General features: G+C 49.7%; 8 protein-coding genes across 8 annotated transcripts; 5 read left to right on the forward strand and 3 right to left on the reverse strand.

Annotated features, from left to right (window-relative positions):
* Positions 1 to 413: 413 nt before the first annotated feature.
* On the reverse strand, positions 414 to 2,175 carry N7481_010975 (lanthionine synthetase C family protein; the record flags this gene model as incomplete). Its single annotated transcript, XM_057270194.1, has 4 exons — positions 414 to 1,204; positions 1,270 to 1,283; positions 1,343 to 1,916; positions 1,989 to 2,175. 4 exons carry the CDS (start codon positions 2,173 to 2,175, stop codon positions 414 to 416), a joined length of 1,566 nt encoding a protein of 521 aa, XP_057117368.1.
* A 744-nt stretch (positions 2,176 to 2,919) lies between these two features.
* N7481_010976 (putative histone acetyltransferase Spt10) lies at positions 2,920 to 4,642 on the forward strand (the record flags this gene model as incomplete). Its single annotated transcript, XM_057270195.1, has 3 exons — positions 2,920 to 3,414; positions 3,483 to 4,196; positions 4,385 to 4,642. The coding sequence occupies 3 exons, from the start codon at positions 2,920 to 2,922 to the stop codon at positions 4,640 to 4,642; spliced, it is 1,467 nt and encodes a 488-aa protein (XP_057117369.1).
* A 470-nt stretch (positions 4,643 to 5,112) lies between these two features.
* N7481_010977 (chaperonin-containing T-complex subunit CCT7) lies at positions 5,113 to 7,264 on the forward strand (the record flags this gene model as incomplete). Its single annotated transcript, XM_057270196.1, has 6 exons — positions 5,113 to 5,158; positions 5,245 to 5,411; positions 5,496 to 5,832; positions 5,926 to 6,298; positions 6,360 to 7,021; positions 7,158 to 7,264. The coding sequence occupies 6 exons, from the start codon at positions 5,113 to 5,115 to the stop codon at positions 7,262 to 7,264; spliced, it is 1,692 nt and encodes a 563-aa protein (XP_057117370.1).
* A 1,189-nt stretch (positions 7,265 to 8,453) lies between these two features.
* Positions 8,454 to 10,169, forward strand: N7481_010978 (caspase family protein; the record flags this gene model as incomplete). Its single annotated transcript, XM_057270197.1, has 5 exons — positions 8,454 to 8,536; positions 8,605 to 8,848; positions 8,896 to 9,370; positions 9,440 to 10,048; positions 10,144 to 10,169. The coding sequence occupies 5 exons, from the start codon at positions 8,454 to 8,456 to the stop codon at positions 10,167 to 10,169; spliced, it is 1,437 nt and encodes a 478-aa protein (XP_057117371.1).
* Positions 10,170 to 10,994: 825 nt separating this feature from the next.
* On the forward strand, positions 10,995 to 11,675 carry N7481_010979 (uncharacterized protein; the record flags this gene model as incomplete). Its single annotated transcript, XM_057270198.1, has 1 exon — positions 10,995 to 11,675. The coding sequence occupies one exon, from the start codon at positions 10,995 to 10,997 to the stop codon at positions 11,673 to 11,675; it is 681 nt and encodes a 226-aa protein (XP_057117372.1).
* Positions 11,676 to 12,129: 454 nt separating this feature from the next.
* N7481_010980 (cytochrome P450) lies at positions 12,130 to 13,901 on the forward strand (the record flags this gene model as incomplete). The annotated part of the gene is made up of 5 exons (XM_057270199.1): positions 12,130 to 12,337; positions 12,405 to 13,239; positions 13,326 to 13,437; positions 13,500 to 13,666; positions 13,727 to 13,901. The coding sequence occupies 5 exons, from the start codon at positions 12,130 to 12,132 to the stop codon at positions 13,899 to 13,901; spliced, it is 1,497 nt and encodes a 498-aa protein (XP_057117373.1).
* A 328-nt stretch (positions 13,902 to 14,229) lies between these two features.
* N7481_010981 (alpha-L-arabinofuranosidase B) lies at positions 14,230 to 15,753 on the reverse strand (the record flags this gene model as incomplete). Its single annotated transcript, XM_057270200.1, has 1 exon — positions 14,230 to 15,753. One exon carries the CDS (start codon positions 15,751 to 15,753, stop codon positions 14,230 to 14,232), a length of 1,524 nt encoding a protein of 507 aa, XP_057117374.1.
* A 1,372-nt stretch (positions 15,754 to 17,125) lies between these two features.
* On the reverse strand, positions 17,126 to 18,383 carry N7481_010982 (uncharacterized protein; the record flags this gene model as incomplete). Its single annotated transcript, XM_057270201.1, has 2 exons — positions 17,126 to 18,056; positions 18,115 to 18,383. The coding sequence occupies 2 exons, from the start codon at positions 18,381 to 18,383 to the stop codon at positions 17,126 to 17,128; spliced, it is 1,200 nt and encodes a 399-aa protein (XP_057117375.1).
* Positions 18,384 to 18,773: the final 390 nt, after the last annotated feature.

Here is an 18,773-nt window from a genome sequence, read left to right on the forward strand (position 1 = left end):
GGTCGTTTCCCAGTACGTATAGCCTTCTGATAGCAAGATCCTGAAGAAATCTAGGATTTGCTCGTCTCCCGATGGGTGGTTGATGTTGAGCATACTCAGGGTCTTTTCGCGGAGGACTCCATGAACGGACGCTCCGTGTTTTATAAGAAGCTGTAAGACCTGAATCCAAGCATCCCATCGTGGAGGAAGCTGCTGAAAAACCCTTGTCTTATCCGATGACATGCCCATAAGAGCAAAAACGGGGAGACTAGAATGAGGATAATTAATTTCAGAGCTTTGGTTCAAATACCTAGTACTGCGAGTCCTACATTTGATTGTCGTCTCTTATATTTGGGTCTGCACCAGACTCTAGGAGGTAGCTAACAGCATTCAAGTGCTTTCCTTCGAGAGCAATGTAAGAGACATTCGAATTTTCAAAGAATACCGACAGCCCCATTCCCACCAATAAGGGGAAATCCCAACTGACTATTCATGGCTTGCTGGAAAACACTATCATCTTCATAAGGAACACCCTTTGCGCTCAGTTCAATCTTGCGAAGTTTCGCCTGGAGCACAGCACAAGTTTCAGCCCACGCGCATATATTGCCCGCAAGACCCTCATACAAGGAGTAAGGGTCGTCAGGCATTCGGTACTCCTTGTCCGAATTTGTGGATGCAGTGTTGTACGGACGAGTTTCACGAGAATGGAGCATGAAAGCGAGAGCTTTGGAGAGGAAGAAGTCTGGTGTGAGCTTTTCGCTGAAATCTGGGGGTAGAGACGAGATTCCAGTTCGTTGGATATATGTGGATCTGGCTTCGTTGATATCGCTTGAATGATAGTCAAAAGCGTCATGCAACATCAGCCACGGCCATGCATTTCCAGAAATGCCGTGGCATAGACTGCCTCCCTTGGATAGGATGCCCTCTTCCCAAATACGCTGTGTGGCCAGGTAGATGGTCTGGTCCCAATCTGGGCACCAATGGTCCCGAGTAAGTGGGCCATTTTTCAAGGCTGCAGAGAGTAAAATAAGAATCCCGGGGCTGCCGTGGCAGAGCTGAACAAATTCAGATGTTTGGCCAAAGCTCATTGGAGGAAGTGCCATTGGAAGATGTCCGTTCGTGGCATTGCTGAGCTTGCAGAGCGCTGTGATGGTGGACCCAATTATGCTCAGGTGCCTTTCGAGCTCTTCGGGCTTGGATGAAAGAAGTATAGTCAATATGCCAGCTGTGATGATAATGAATGGTTAGTGGGTTCTACTAGAGGGGTATTTGTTCAAATAAAATACTAACTAATTCCATGAGCCCTGATTTCAAGGTGTTAGTGTTGAAGCACGTAAGAATAATCAATCGAAGTTTGACTCACGCTCCAAAGCAATAGCGGCCTTCCATCCAAGGGTACATCAATGGATGCGCATCCGTCTCTCCATGCTCTTGAATATATTCCTTCGCACCTTGCCGACCGGCATCGATGATTACATCAACCAAACGAGGAATAGTATCGAGAACCGGGGAAAGAGCTTTCCGAGTACCCTCATCAAATTCATGAGTTCGAATGTTTAGTAGGACCCAGAGTAGGCCTGCTCGGCCGTACAACATCTCGTCTCCTCCCATCTTTCGATCGTCATGGGGAACAAGGTGCTCATTTTGCAGTGCTAGATTTGCGGCATCGAATAGAAAGTCGATATCCTCCTGAGCCAAGCTGGGCTTGGAATCAGACTGCCAGTTGGCCTGTGCCACCTTGGACAGAATATGCAATGTAGCAGCAGCTATGGGAGAGAAAGATCCAGCTGGGGATAGGCGAGACGGCCGGAGAGGACAATCGGGGAAACCTGACGGGATCCGTTGCAAGGCGAAGCCGCGATAATCTGGCGAAGGCTTACCAGCATTTGCTAGTACGGAAGATTGGTAGTCAAGGCGCAGGAATGCAAGGGCGACACCTGCTCGTAGGTACAAGGTTAGCCGTTTACTCGGTAGGATTGTGTTGAATTAGAGTAGACTATTGACTGTACCTGGAAAATGTTTAAACATGCCCCCAACAGACCATTTCTCCGGCAGCGTCTCGTTGACGTGAACCAACTCGGAACCGATATAAACAGCATCGCGTAACTCCCGGAAAGACTCAACCAGTGTTTCCGAATTGATGGGGAGAGGGATCAGAGTGTTTTCATAGTACTGAGGTGGACCTGCGTCTCCCATTATGGATATAAAATCGTAACCTCAATGCACTGATGACGATTGAAGTGTCTGCGTGGCGTGCTCGAGTTCATGTTCGCCGGGGAGGGGGAGGGGATCGGAGCTAGTACCGATCCCTGGAGTGACAGATCAGGGCGAACCCCTCCTTCATGTTTGCTTGGAAGCCTCAGGCCAAGGAAGGCGTCATATTCTGCAGGCTCGCTTGAGAGTGGAATCAATGAGCAAATGTCGGTGTCGAATTCAGCTCCACTGGAGGGACCAGTGGGATACTAGTAGATCGAATTCCCAGCCTGCAGAGAGTAAAAAGTAAATGGTGGGGCAGCGATGGGCAGTGGTGGACGATCAATGCCTGTTGTGGATTAGGAACGGGAGGGAATTGACGCCTGAAGAAGGAGGCACCAAGGCACCAAGGCATTAAGGCACTAACTTTAGTCAGGTGACCCATGAGTCAGCAAGGACGACGGCTTCGACAACTTGCGTTGCAGTCATTCCGGACTCCAGAATACCCACGCGGTCCTCGAAGTGCCAAAACGGCTTCTAGAAGCTGTACAGAATGTCAGTGTCTTCCCCCTGTTGCTGAGCTGGCGGTGCAATATCGCTGCAATTCTATTCATTCACCTGATGTGGCGATCCTACGACCCTCATTGTCCTCTCCCTGCGATTTCGGCGTAAAATAATGGATCAACTCCCCCAGATCGACTAATATGGAAAACAGTCCCGTGATCAACGCCTCCAATCCATCTCAACATGTCTGAAGTTCAAGCAGATGCAGAAGTCGTGTCAACAGGCCCTGAGTTGGAGTATCCTGCGTTGGCTCCGCGACAAGTCACCCTTCGTGATCGGGTGACGGTGGCGACCCTGGTGCCCTTCGCCTCCGCGGACGATGTACCCCGGCCGTTACTGAAGTATCTCTCTGATCAATTCAATAAGGAAATTGAAAAGGGAGATACTTATGCCATGTCCGAGCCGATTCCATTGGCCCAATTTGGCCGTTATTGGTTTTCTAGTTTTGGTGTGGTAATGTTGCTCGGTGATATTGAGAGTGCCGAGCAGACGCACTCTATGGACCGGGCCGGTGCCAATTGGACTAAGATTTGCCTCGGTGGCTTTCACATTCGTCCCAATTACCCCGGTAGGAGTAGCCATGTATGCAACGGTACCTTCATCGTGACAGATGCTGCTCGAAACAAGGGTGTTGGTCGACTAATGGGAGAGTCGTACCTGGAATGGTCTCCTCGATTGGTAGGTGCCTGGGCGAATATCTTGTTATCTACATCCCACATTCGATACTTGGCTAACAATTCTGACAGGGATACACATATGCTGTTTTCAATTTGGTTTACGAGTCTAACGTTGCATCTTGTCGCTTGTGGGATTCGCTGGGCTTCAAGCGGATCGGCAGAGTCCCTGGTGGAGGTCAACTAAAGTCACAGCCCGGCGAGTATGTCGACGCAATTATCTATGGCCGCACGCTTAGTCTCGATGGCGAGGACTCCGTCTCACAGGATCGGTTTGAGAAGATTCGCTACTATCTCAAGCATTCAAAGTATCCTCGTGGTGCTGATCGAGCCGAAAAAAGCCGACTCCGTAGCGCGGCCACTCATTACAAGCTCACGGGTGGAGAGGATGGCGAACCTGAAAGACTTATGCTCAAAGACAAGGAAGTGGTATCAGATCCACAGCAGCAGTATGAGATTGCACAGGAGGTCCATCTGAAGCAGCATGCTGGCATCAACAAGACCACCGCAGCCATTGCCATCAAATATCACTGGGTTAGGATCAAGGAGACCGTCAACAGAGTGATTCGAGACTGTCCGCAATGCAAAGAGACACTCAAACTGCCACCAATCCCTGGCACTAAAGAGGAGGATTCGTCTCCTTCAGTCGGGGCTTCAGATGTGCCGGATCAAAGTATGGAGGTTGATCACTCAAAGCAGGCGATTGAAATCCCACAGGAGATGGATGAAGCACCAGACGAATCCCCCAGCCACAATCCTTTCATGAATCCTCAGCCCCCTGCGACCGTTCCTGGGCGGTACATCCCATGGCGAACTTCAACCAAATGCCCCTTGATCCTCAAATCATGCTCCAGCAGCAAGCTCGACGCCAGCAGCAGCAGCAACAACAACAACATCAACAACAACAGCAGCAGCAGCAGCAGCAGCAACACCAGCAACATCAACAGCAACATCCTCACCATCACCACCAACAGCAGCAGCAGCAGCAGCATGCCATGGCCGGTGGATTTGCCCCAGTCCCACATATGAACATTTCCAATTTCGACGATTTAATGCGTTACCATACGGCCAATAATGCCTATCAAATGATGGTTGACGACGGCTCCGACCCATTTCGACAGGAGGTGCTTGGATTGATGAACCCACCTTCCCATGACTTGCAACATGATGCAGAGCTTCTCGCTAAGTTCGAGTATGGCAGTCCGTCGGAAGGAAATTACGACTTTACCTAAGCTGGACTTTCTAGTTCTATCTTTTCTACTTGTTTCATATTGAAATGATTTTGTATCGCCCTGGCGTTGTGTTTTGAGGCCCTTGGATACCACCCTTTTTGTATTCTGTGACGACTGTATTTGTGGAAGTGTCGGGCTAACCCAAAATCGTTGTTGTACAGCTTGATTATGATTTTCATCAGCATGGTACATTACAATTTACAAATGAAAATAACTTCAAGATTTTTCACAGAGTATGCGTAAATTAAAGTAAAAGGAGTGTGCTTATCACTGGTTAGTGTGTGCTGTCACCGCCTTGGGGCTTCGGGGGGCATTTTGAGGGGAACAGAAGCTCTGGGAAATTTTGGCGGTCGAAGATCAGCGAACCCCTCCGAGCCCCCGTAACGACTTAGGACCATCTTCCTTTTTCTTCTAATCCCTATATTCGAAACCAAACGGTCTACGGTCTCGCTTTCGCTCTCGATTTTACAATGGCCTTCGCCGGCCAAACGCCCACCATCGTCGTGCTGAAGGAGGGTCTGTGTTCTTCCCATTTCCCCCCCGGCGGCAGTTTAGTGGGATTCCAGCGAGCCATGCTAACCATTTTCGCTTTGGATGTACAGGCACCGACGCTTCCCAAGGAAAGGGTCAAATCATCTCCAACATCAACGCCTGTATTGCTGTGCAGTCCACAGTCAAGAGCACCCTCGGCCCCTACGGTGGTGACCTCCTGCTTGTTGACAGCAATGGCAAGCAGACCATCACAAACGATGGAGCCACTGTGATGAAGGTTTGTATCTCTTCCGTACAACCTAACAACAGAACCTGGATAGGAAAAAGTGACGATGCTGACTTATTGTCTCCCCCCTGATAGCTTCTGGACATTGTCCACCCCGCCGCCCGTATCCTCACGGACATTGCCCGATCCCAAGATGCCGAAGTCGGTGACGGTACAACTTCCGTCGTTGTCCTAGCTGGTGAGATTCTCAAGGAGGTCCGAGACCTCGTCGAGCAAGGTGTTAGCTCGCAGACCATCATCAAGGGTCTGCGGAGAGCCAGCGCCATGGCGGTCAACAAGATCAAGGAGATTGCGGTGGAGATGATCGAGTCGGCAGGAAGCGAGGAAAAGAAGAATGAGACTCTCCGGCGACTAGCTGGAACCGCCATGAACAGCAAGCTTATCAAGCGGAATCAGGAGTTCTTCACAAAGAGTGAGCATATGGTGCCCCGCTGGATCCCCTGAATTTTGTGGGGATTGGATGTGTGGCATTCGGATGGCTAATTGAATGATTTTCTACATATAGTGGTTGTCGATGCGGTTCTCACTCTAGACCAGGACGATCTCAACGAGAAATTGATCGGTGTGAAGAAGGTGACTGGTGGTGGTCTCCAGGAATCTCTTTTCGTCAACGGTGTCGCCTTTAAGAAGACCTTCTCCTACGCCGGTTTCGAGCAGCAGCCCAAGTACTTCACGAACCCCAAGATCGTTTGCCTGAATGTTGAGTTGGAATTGAAGAGCGAGAAGGACAATGCGGAGGTCCGCGTGGAGCAAGTCTCCGAGTACCAGGCTATTGTCGATGCGGAATGGCGGATCATCTATAACAAGCTGGAGGCTGTCTACAACACCGGGGCCAAGGTTGTTCTCAGCAAGTTGCCCATTGGTGACCTTGCCACACAGTAAGCACCCGCTGGAATCAAGGGACTTTCTCTTCGATGTACTAATCACTGTGTTATCTAGATACTTCGCGGACCGTGACATTTTCTGTGCTGGTCGTGTCTCATCCGACGACATGGACCGTGTTTGCCAGGCCACCGCTGCCGCCACCCAGTCGACATGCACCGACATCCAGGAGCGTCACCTCGGTACCTGCGGCGCCTTCGAGGAGCGCCAGATTGGTGGAGAACGTTTCAACGTCTTCTCCGAGTGCCCTGCCGCTAAGACATGCACTCTCGTCCTGCGTGGTGGTGCTGAGCAATTCATTGCTGAGGTTGAGCGCAGTCTGCACGACGCTATCATGATTGTCAAGCGCGCCCTGCGCAACACCACCATTGTTGCCGGTGGAGGTGCCACCGAGATGGAGCTGTCAAGCCACCTGCATGGCTACGCCGACCGCAATGTCCCCCACAAGCAGCAGGCCGTGGTCAAGGCGTTTGCCAAGGCTCTGGAAGTTATTCCCCGCCAGCTTTGCGACAATGCTGGTTTCGACGCGACTGATATTCTGAACCGCTTGCGCGTGGAGCACCGTAAGAACAACGTTTGGGCCGGTGTTGACTTCGACAACGAGGGTGTCCGTGATAACATGGTCGCTTTCGTGTGGGAGCCCAGCCTGGTCAAGGTCAACGCGATCCAAGCGGCCGTGGAAGCAGCATGCTTGATTCTCAGTGTCGACGAGACAATCAGTAAGTGATCTATCATTCCCCCGTCTTTATGTTTCACTTTTCTCTTGCTTTTTTTTCTTTTTTTCTTCGTTTTCTACCCCTCACCCCCCCCCCTCTTTTCGCATCGTACCTGGCTAATGCAATCTTCGCCCAACAGAGAACGAGGAATCTGCCCAGCCTGGAAGCGGTCCCCAGCGCGGTATGCCGCCTGGTGCTGCACAGCGTGCGCTCCGTGGCCGTGGTCGCGGAATGCCTCGTCGATAAACGAGTTAATGCTACGAGAAAGATGAAAGTCTACGAGTGCAGCAAAAAGGAACCACAGGCTTCTAATGAAACGAGCCTTGCTGGGAGGAGGGGGAAGTGAACCAAGAGCCATCTCTCTACGCGCGCTGGCTTTGAGTGTGTGTGTTGTGGATGGTTACGAAGAGGGAGGGGGGCCTGTGCGATATGAAAGCATGGGGAGAATAGAAAAAAAAGGTGTAGACATACTTTGAACTTTTGACATAACTAGTCTCTCCCAAGGTACATAGGACTCGCATTGGCTTTTGCTTCTTCTCCGATTCCTGAATAGATCGTCGATAGATCGCCCGCAGGCGATGAATCTAATGGAACCAGGTGTGCATTGTGAAGATTCCTGCAGCCGATATTTACCAGTATTCTTGCTTTTGTGTCCGATCCATTATTATTTTTATTTTCAGCTATTCATTTCGTACAGGTAACTAACTCCACTCTTCACCATCCACGCCAATGGGACCACTGACTGGGCATGATGGCCCATATGTACTCCGACTCCCTCTAAACCCTGTGTAACACGACTTCCGGGGCCGAGAAATATGCAAATCATGACACCCGGCCTATTCCTCTCTCGGTTCAGCCCAATCCACCCAGTTCGTTGGCGCGTGGGCTTTTGGGCTGCAGGGGTGGCCTCTCGGAGCGGCCGATGGCTGGGCATTGTTCGAATATAAAGTCTGACACGAACTGATGTTGTGTCCTGCCTTCTATTTCCTGTTTTTGTATTTTAGTGCAAGTTCTTCTGCTATTGATAATCTGATCGCCGCGCCCTACAGGGATCGACTCTCGTAGTTATTATCCAAAGTAGGTAAGCTTCCTATCTCTTTGGTCGATCACAGTTCGCGTTTTAACCCGACTCCGACTCCCCTCGTTCCTGCAGTCTGGATTTTTCTTTCTTTTTCTTTCAATATTTCCATTGCTTTTCCCCTCTCTACCTCCCTACCTCTCTACCTCTCTACCTCTCTACCTTTACTATATTGTTGCTGCCACTGCCTACTGCCGTCATTTCTTACGAATCTGGCTTGGCGGCATCTCCGTCCTTCCCGCTCTGTTTTGCTTTGGATCGCCCTTCTCCACAATCCGACCTCTCTCTTTCTTTTGCCCCGTGAACTGTGAACTGTGAACCTTCTTCCCACATCTCACTTCTCACATCTTTCTTCACATGTCTTATTACCCGCCATACCAAGGCGGCCAGGGAGGCTATCCCCCGCCCCAGCAATCGTACCCCCCGCAGCAACAGTATCCGTACGCGATCGCTTTCTCTCCTCGGTTGACCCCGGGTTTTCCATGAAACTGACCTTTCTTTGTCGCAGTCCGATGAACCATCAGCAGCAGCCCTCCTATGGCGGCGGTGGCGGTGGCTACCCCGGCCAGTCCTATCACCAACAGGCGCCCGCCCCCTCCAACCCCTACGGATATAGCCATTCGTCGCAGCCGCCGCAACAATACGGTTCGCCCGCCCCGCAGCATGGATACAATGTACGTTCGCACCTCGATGGAGACGCGTTTCGCATCGCACCATACTATGATGGAACAGAAATCGTTGACATGGATCTCGTATTCTAGCAGGGTCCCCCTCCGTCCGGATATCAACAACCACCTAGTGGCCAGCCGATGTACCAGCAGGGTCGCCCTCCAGGTTCGCATATCACCCCATTACGCTACGCCCTTCTCCTATCCGACATGCGCTGACATTCAGTTTCATAGCGAACAACTATCCCCAAGGTGGTGGTGGTGGCCGCCCATCTGCTCCTCCCAGTAATCCGGTGGCGTTCGGACACGGTGCGCCGCAAGGCTATAGCTTTCAATACTCGCGCTGTACCGGCAAGAGAAAGGCACTGTTGATTGGAATTAACTACTTCAGCCAGAAGGGCCAATTGCGAGGATGTATTAACGATGTTAAGAACATGTCGACATACCTCAACCAGAACTTCGGATATGCCCGTGAAGATATGGTCCTCCTCACGGATGACCAGCAGAACCCTATGAGCCAACCAACCAAGGCGAACATCCTTCGCGCCATGCACTGGCTGGTGAAGGATGCGCAGCCTAACGACTCACTCTTCTTCCACTACTCCGGTGAGTTGACTACGTTTACAAGAGACAGGCTTGGGGAGACTATGATCGAGAACTAACATTTCTTCCCAGGTCACGGTGGTCAGACACCAGATCTCGACGGTGATGAAGATGATGGATATGATGAAGTGATCTACCCAGTGGACTTCCGAGTTGCCGGCCATATCGTCGACGATGAGATGCACCGCATTATGGTCCAGTCATTGCGCCCTGGTGTGCGCCTTACAGCCATCTTCGATTCCTGCCACTCTGGCTCTGCCATGGATCTGCCCTACGTCTACTCCACGTCTGGTATCCTTAAGGAGCCCAATCTGGCCAAAGAAGCCGGCCAGGGTCTGCTGGGTGTCGTGTCGGCGTACGCTCGTGGTGATATGGGTGGTATGATGTCGACTGCCATGGGCTTCATTAAGAAGGCCACCAAAGGTGACGACGTGTACGAGCGCAACCTCAAGACCAAGACCAGCCCTGCAGATGTGATCATGTGGTCCGGCAGTAAGGACGACCAAACCAGTCAGGATGCCCAGATTGCCGGCCAAGCCACCGGTGCCATGTCGTGGGCTTTCATCGCCGCTCTCCGCAAGAACCCCCAGCAGAGTTATGTCCAGCTGCTGAACAGCATTCGCGAGGAGCTTTCTGCCAAGTATTCCCAAAAGCCGCAGCTGAGCTGCAGCCATCCTCTGGGTAAGCACCAACCCAGCCCCACCCCACTCCACTCCCATTCCCCAGCCCTTTGTTGGTATTGCTTGACTGGATTTCCGCTGACTCTTGTGCTGCAGACACAAACCTCCTTTATGTGATGTAAAATCGTGAGACGCGGCGATTACGAGGGAAAAATTTAGCTCTCAAGTCATCGATGATATCTGATTTTCTGCGTGTAACGAATTGAACTATGTATGTAATTCATTGCTTGGTGTCCGTGTAATGCTTCTTGGTATGGATGACTCGGTTGCACGGCTTGTGATTTATCGTTTTGAACATGTGATTACCAACATTTTATATTCAATCGGCTGCTGACTACAGCCATTAGTCTTCCTGACATGATCGTAGATAAAACATGTCTCGCACGACCACGCCAATGTGTACTGTTACTTCCTACCTTGAGAATACCCCGAATGCTAACACTTGCTCACCTAGCATGAGTTTATATTCTCTGGATCAAAATGGAGACGATGATAAGCCTGTTTATCGGTCGTTTGATGTTGTATGATGCTTGACATGTCTGGCATCTCAATATCACCATTGGCGGAAAAGGGAACCGAGTGCCGGCGATGAAAGCCCGGGGCCTCCACCTTTGCACAATATCATCATAAGTCATCTAGCGCCACTATGGAGCCTCTCACCTGGGCATGGGCTAGGTTGGCCAGTTGGTATGGCTAAAGGAGACCCATAGTCGCCTGGGGCAATTTTCCTGACACACCTCGGCCGTCCAGACAATTCACAATGCAGTCGTTCCTAGAACAACGCCAAATCTAGAAACAGATATAAATAAACAGATCGTGATCAAACACGACCAACCTGGAGATGTTCGCACACACGAACGTCGCTACTGGTACCACGGTGAAGGAAGACTCGGCTCCGAAGACCGAGAACCTGACGACGGTGAGGAGATGATCGTTACCGAGCCCCGATGGAATTCAACCGGGTTTACTTCCCACGACGAATCGCTTTAGCTCTTGGTCGCCCATTCGTGTTCTGCGTCGGGGAGCCGATCATTCTCATCTTCAGCTGCTACGTGGCTGTCATTTTCATCATTCTCTATACCTTTTCTGCGGGCTATGTCTCAATCTTCGAAAACATATACCACATAGATCATAGAAAAACCGGCATCTGCTTTTTCGGAATCGTAGTCGGCGTGCTTACATCCGCCCTACCCGTTCCGCTGAGCATGAAATATACGAACCGGAGTCAATCTTTCCATGGCCATGTTCGGAGCACCGGCCATACCAATCGGTCTCTTTTGGATGGGATGGAGGCGTATCCGTCCATTTCGATCTGGTCGCCGATTATTTCTTCGGTGGTCTTTGGTTTTGGCGTTGTTTGTGTTTTCGTCTCGGCGTACCAGTACGTCGCGGCCGCCTATGAGTATTATCCTGGAAATGCCGTGGCGTCTCTTCAGATGTTTCGTCTTACCGCTGCCGGGGTGATGGCTGTTATTGCAGATATCATGTATGATAAACTTAGCCCGCACTGGACCCTGGCTGTTCAGGGGGCTATTGCGACTATCTTTCTGCCTGTGCCGTATTTGCTTTATATTTGGGGCCGTAAGGTGTGGACATGGAGTCGGTATGCCCCAACTGGGGAGAAGTGACCTTTTTTTTCCTTTCTCAGGGGTGGGGGTATATTTTTCGATGCTGTGTCGGTTCATAGCGAAGAGATAATTTTTGACAGTCCATAGTTACTAGTAGTTATATGGAGATATTGTTGACCAACATGTGATCAAAAGTTTACTAGACGGAGTGGGAAAAGTCACGATAATCTGACATAAGACGAGATAGCTTGATCGAAAAAGCGATTGGTTTACAGCCTTTCTTGGTTAGTTGATAGGTAGCAACCAATGACAATGACTGGAATGCACACCGTTGGCTATGACCTCGATGTGCTGCCTTGTTCCAAATTAGCGTGAGGGGAAGGATCGGCCCGGGAAAGCTACAAAAATGCACAGCTTTTCTTCTGAGATTTATTTAAAGAGATAGTAATACAGCTATTTCAACGTCTGACTTTGAGTTTTCACAATCGCCTTTTTTGGCGTTCACTACCGAGGTATGGCTTTCGCGTCTAGTATATCCACGATCCTGGCGGGGGTAGTTGCGTATTTCATCGCGCGTTACACTTACCGGCTTTTCTTCCACCCGCTTTCTAAAATTCCAGGCCCCAAGCTCGCTGCTATCTCGTATCTACCCGAGTTCTACCACGATGTCGTTAGAAAGGGAATGTATATGTGGGAGATCGAAAAGATGCATCAAAAATACGGTAGGTAGAGTGTTACCCTATGTCGGTCAAAATGAGAGAGGCACAGGTGGATAACGAACAATTCTAGGACCTATTATCAGAATCAATCCACGCGAAGTTCACATTAAGGATCCCGCATTCTACGATGAGATATACGCCGGCGGCATGCGAATTCGTCAAAAAGACCCCGCATTCACTGTTGCTCTCCTGACGCCCGGTGCAATGGCATCGACAAATGACCATGAAAGACACCGACAACGACGCGGAGTGCTAAGTAACTTTTTCTCCAAAAAGTCCGTTACCGATCTCGAGAGCGTTATCCAGGACAAGGTCGACACGTTAAAGGAACGCTTCAACAGAGCGTTCCACGAGGAAACGGTCTTGAGCCTACCATCTGTATTTGCAGCACTCACAGCAGACATGATTACGCATTATTGTCACGGCGAGTCTCGTGGGTATCTCATCGCACCTGATTTCAAGAATAATCACATGGAAGCATTGGATTCCCTGTTCACTCTTTTTCATATTAACCGGTTTATCCCACCGCTTGCACACCTGCTGTCAAGGCTCCCATTGGAGTCAATGAAGAAATGGGGCATTCTTTCCGGTACAATCGGAGAATTGGTCGATACGAGGCTTCAAACGCGACAGCGAGCAGCCGAGGCGTTAGATGCTACAGAAAAGAAGACGACAGGGCCAAAGACCTTATTTGACGCTTTGACAGCAGATAGTGTACCGGAAGAGGAGAGAACGGTGAATAGACTTGAAGACGAAGCTTCTGTTTTATTCGGAGCTGGAACTGAGACAACAGCAAGAGCCTTGTCGATCGCAGCATTTTACCTGGCAAAGAATCAGACTCTCCTGGAGAAGCTGCGTGGAGAATTGAAGCTCGTTATGCCTTCGCCTGGTAGTAAACCGACATGGTCTCAACTGGAGAAACTACCGCTTCTAGTAAGTAACACTTTGCCCCTTAGATGGAAAGGATATCTGTTGAACGTGACTTTGCCAGGGGGGGTGTCATTCAAGAAGCACTTCGACTGTCATACGGCCTGAGTGGCCGCTTAGCTCGGATCGCACCAACAGAAGATCTCGTATACAAGAACCATCTAATTCCGGCAGGGGTATGAAGACATTCAAATGATTCGGAATATATGATCTAGACGAAGCTTATTCAGCGCAATAGACCCCCGTTAGCCAAGCGATATACTTCGTCCACCATGATCCGACTATCTTCCCCGAACCCGAGAAATTTGACCCAGAGAGATGGACCAGGGCATCAAATGATGGAATCAACCTAAAGAAGTACATGGTATCCTTTAATAAAGGAAGCCGACAATGCCTTGGGATGAAGTATGTTCCCATTATCTGCAGATCCCACAGATCACTGCTGACTTTATACCAAACTTGAAGCCTTGCATATGCGGAGATGTATCTGACCTTGGCTATGTTTGCCCGAAACTTTAATGTTGACCTGGTCAATACAACGGAGGATAATATTCGATTAGGGAGAGACATGGCACTGCCGTATCCATATGAGGGTAGATTCTCTGTTAGAGCGAGGATTACAGGAATTATTTCATATTAACAGTCTAAGCATTAATTGAATAGCTCAAGTTTGGGCCAGATTCATTGTGCATATTCACCTTATCCAAAGGGGTTCCGCTCCCTGTCAAAACATTACTAGTAAATTGGAAACTTAATTTCCTTACTGTGGCTTTACCCGAAACGACTCATAGTTAATTAGACAGATTAGGTCAAATTGACAACAAATCCAAGTGGTAATGAAACCACGGCCGGTTGGTATTCTTACGTGGGATGGAACACTCCAGATAGTCAAACCCTTGATAGATGTGAGCCAATATATTGAAATACTAATTTAAGTTCGCCTACGCTATCCATACTTCGACAAGCCCTCAAGCAAATCCTGTGCTAATGACCCAGCTGACATCAGCATTGAACGAAGTGGCAGAGTCAAATGTGTGAACGCCGCCGTTGCTCGCAATATAAAGAACATTCAAGTAATGACGGAACCAGCGTGTCGGATAGCTCCAAGAACGAAGGGAACTACCCGTGCCACTAAGGCCACTCTGTGGGCAGAAGGTGGCATCTTCATTGAATATCTTGGTACCATCATTGGCGTTAAGCAAAAGCGCGAAGCCAGAGTGCCGAATGTAGCTTCCAGGAGTGTCAACAGACTCGAATGAGAAGCAGGCGCTATTTCCCAGGCCAGTCCGAACTGTCCAACTAGCCTGCTGCTTCAATGCAGTCGTGCTTGATGATGTGACAACCTGCGTGTTGACAGTGGAACCGTTGTGGGCAATGTAGCGTGTAGTATACCCAGTTGTGGTGGCTCTCAGGGAAATCGAGTTACCGACAGTGAGTGCTGTGCCGCTGGTAAGAGATGTAGTAGCGTATTTCGCCGCCACAATGTTGGCCTGCACCGAGTTTTCAGTGGCATCTGACGGATAGCCCGAAGTCATCACTCCTTCGTAGAAAGTGCCCTGGGCACCAACACTGTTGTCACCACCAATACCGAGGATAATGGCACCTTCCTTGCTCATAGGGTTGTAGCCAGTCGCGGTGGGACGCACGCCACTATAGTAGGTCGACAGTGAGCCTGACGCAGCGTTACCACCACGCAGAGCCCATTTATTTGCACCACCCTTCAAAGCCGTAGTAAAGAATCGGTATGAGATGGACGGGTCGGCAGAGTTCAGCGTAGAGCTTGAACCGGAGAATAAGCCGTTTTCGAGATCGGCCATCAACCAAGGTCCACTACCAGTACCATAGCCCCAGACGGTATTGTCGCCGAAGTAGATGGCCTCCATATGGCCATTGCCTGTATCGGTGCTGGAGGTTTCAGCATTTCCGTAGTCGAAGCAGCAACCATCATTGTAGTGAGTTCCATCAAGGACGGCGTACATGCCCTCCGATACGTCACCCGTAGCTGTACCGGTAGCGACATTGTTGCGATAGCCAGTACCGGGCGAGACAAAGACACCATATGCCTTTTGGCCATTCAAAGTAACAGGTGCACCAATGGCACCGGCCAGGTTGTCATACCCGTCGGATTCTGGTCCCTGGAATCCACCGGGAGGCGCTTGGGTGAGGTGGTTTCCCTTGCCAGACTGGTCATAAATGATTGTGATAAGGCACGTGGTATTGGCACAGAAGGTATCTTGAGCTGCAGCATTTGCAACACCACCGGCAGACAGAGGCGAAATGTCCTTTGTGGTGCTATCAGAACCACGTTGAACCTGGTAGAGTGCACTACTGTAGGAGCTATACAAGGCGCGAGTAGTGCTGTGTGCGGCGATGCAGGGAGTACCACCGGATGAGTAGATATCACAGGGACCAGCGGATACTAACGAAGCAGTACCAACAAGTCCTAGCAATGCAAGGGCACTGGCGCGTTCAACACTAGGTTTGGACAACATGCTGACTGCTCGATTGCCTCGAGAAAGTGAATAAAGGCTGCGAGTTTAAGAGCTAGGAAGGAGATGCTCAAGTCGCTACTGGGAGAGGAATCTGATGCATACTTTCTTTGAGCACTTTTAGTTTCCTTCTTATAGTTCTCTTCCACTCGCATAAAGTCCGTTCTTTATGTGGAGAGAGGCACTTGTTGCGAAAGGGGTAAGGATTTCCCTCCAATAACTGAGAGTCACCACCATCTTCACTCCATACCAAGTAGCATAAGCGAGCTCAAGGTTTTAAAGGCCCGGTTAATATGTCGAAGATATCACATTTGAGATTTAAGCGAAGGCACTTGGGCTGTTTGGTACCATGCGGCTAGCTTCCAAGGTTCAATTATAAGGTTCAGGAACATCTTCAAGATCTCACGGACGGAAAGTTACTAAACTAGGATAGGTTAACTGAGTTTTGCGGTAAACTAGCTTCAAGAAAGCTAAAATTTGCATTTATCAGTACAGAGAAAGAGTACTGACAAGATGAGGCTTTACATTCAAAGCTGGCGATGCTTCGCAATTCCTATGTCATTCAATTCAATATTCGAGGCATAGTGTACCGGCATTTGGCAACAGACAGTATGATTCCCCACATGGGACTGACCTGAGTTTAGTCGAGCCGATGGTAATCTGCAAGCAATAGGCGGCGCCCACAACCAGCATTCACATCACGCTAGTGAAAGGGCGGGGTAATTTGTATACAAATCCGTTCTAGTTTGCGGGGAAACAAGAATGCGCGTCTCTGAGAGGCCATGTGATTCAATGCCGACGGAAAGTACTCTTCCGTTGCTTTTAATATCATGTATTCTGAAGCATCACGAGGTCTTATTATTCCATCGCTAGAGAGAGACGGTGCTCGCCAAATGGAGCTTTTCTCGGCCACTTCGGAGACATCCTGCATGAGACGGGGTGTTAAAAACATGTGAAACAGGACTAGGGTTTATTAACTCCATTCCTATGGCTTAGAAAAGCCGATCATCTTGTGCCGCCGGGGTTTTGCCGAATGTACGCCCCCCCGTAAAGTAATTAACCGAAATAGGTAACCATGTTGAAGAAAGAAAGCTTTCCAACTATTGGGCCAGGACTAGGGCCATAGACAGCGTAGGATTGTGGCGTAATGCTACTTCCTGCAGGAACTTAGCGCTCACACCTACCATAGAATGAGAATAACAATGCGGGGGCGGGGCCCCGCGAGCGATTTTATTCTTCATTAAAGAAAGAGGGAAGTTGGCAATATATGAAATGAGCCCTAGGGCTTTGCCACTTGGTAGGACCTCAATTGCGCCCATCACCCCTGAACCCATGATGATACCTGACCAATCCAGTCGCTATGCAAAAAAGGAAATCAGAGGAAGTCTTTCAGCAAATCCGTCATGTCTCTAGCACCTCTGTCTTTCATGACCCTTTTCCCATTCTTTTTTGACTCCGCTGGCAACGGCAATGGTCGCTTTCTGGTCGAAATGGGCACCCGAGTGAGGATTCCAATTGATTTTCCCGAGTACTGTGCACGAACCTCGATCTTCATCGTGTCGCTATGATCCATTGCCGGTAGGCCAAACTCCATAATCGGCACATCGGCCCCTAGGGTAGGAGGACTGGGTGGATCTTCGACACTACTGGAATTGGGCTGTGTCTTAAGTGTACCCCGGTAAACATCCAACAACGGACCCAAATGCTGGAAAGCTTGCCCATCTTCAGTGGCATCCTTCAAAGCCCAATCAAGCCTGAGAACATTCCATCCTTCCATCTCAATTTTGCCTGAGGATGGTCTCTTTTCGCAACGAAAGCCCTGAGTAAAATACTCGCATTGGTAGACAATGATGAGTTGCAGATTTGGAAGTTTTCCTAAAAGCTGCAGTGCCGTGGGCGTTATCATACCCTGGTGATAAAGACGTAAGACACGTAAATGCTGCAGTGATCCGGTTGACTCTGCCAAATCAACCCAGGTGCGAATGACACCGTTCTCCAGTTCGTTCGAGGCTCGAGGTGTTATATCGGGGGCGTATTTGTGTAGTTTCCATGGAGTCCTGAAAATGTCTAGAGCCACCAGATTCTTCATATTGCCGATTGCGAGGAGGTCTTCCGCCGTAGCATAACCGGATGAAAGGGAGAGAACCGCACGCCAATCGCAATTTGCACTGCTCATGATATCGACATATCCCTTCAAGGGCTCCATTGGTCGGTTAGTCCATAGACAGTAGTATGAGCTGACAGTGTGAAATTCGCGGGGGTAAGATGCAGCCATGATCTTCCACATAAATAATGTTTGTTTCTTGCTGGAGTTGCAATTAGCTTTGGGTTCGAAGCAGATTTGTGGCATGAGCAAGAGCTTACCAATGACCCAAGTACTCCCATAGTTCCAGCGCAATAGGCCAGGGAATATTGTCAAACATTTCCAGTCTCAATTCCGACTGGTCTTCGAGTGCCTTTTGCCTGGCCGTGTGCTTCAGGGAAGGGGCTCCGGGCTCTTGACGGTCCTCCCAACAATATGGCAAGAACGGGCTTTCATGGTACCAGTGGGGACCTTTCTTGAAATTTGCTTGTGGCCCTGAGGAATGCAGAATGACAGACATTGTCGGCCGACTTGAAGCGGTTCCAGACATGTTGATGAAGTGCGGTTGAGGGTGCTGTTTAGGACATAAGTTCCCAGCTTATTGCAAGATACGGGAGTCTTGGGTGTGTGACGGTAAAAACACGAAGATGGATCATCTCCAAAGTTGGTCCATGTCCTGTCACTGAGTCAACCATCGCAAGTATGAAACCGTGGAAGACCGCAATTGCCGTTTGTGAACTTGTGATATGTTGACATCACGTGCTGTGCATACACGTGAGTTGATTTTGTTCTTCAACGTTTCTAAGAGACTACTAGTAGATGCCTCATTTACCTTCCAGATTATTTGTTTCCAACATATTTCCTGCAGGCTGCAGGGCATTGTCTAATGGTTCTCTCAAGTGTATGCCAACCTGTGCTAGCTCTAGGTAGCTCGGTACAT

Source organism: Penicillium waksmanii (genome assembly GCF_028829765.1).
Source record: "Penicillium waksmanii strain IBT 27052 chromosome Unknown utg000009l:1.0-4314994.0:1.0-4318279.0, whole genome shotgun sequence".
Taxonomy (NCBI): Eukaryota; Fungi; Ascomycota; class Eurotiomycetes; order Eurotiales; family Aspergillaceae; genus Penicillium; species Penicillium waksmanii.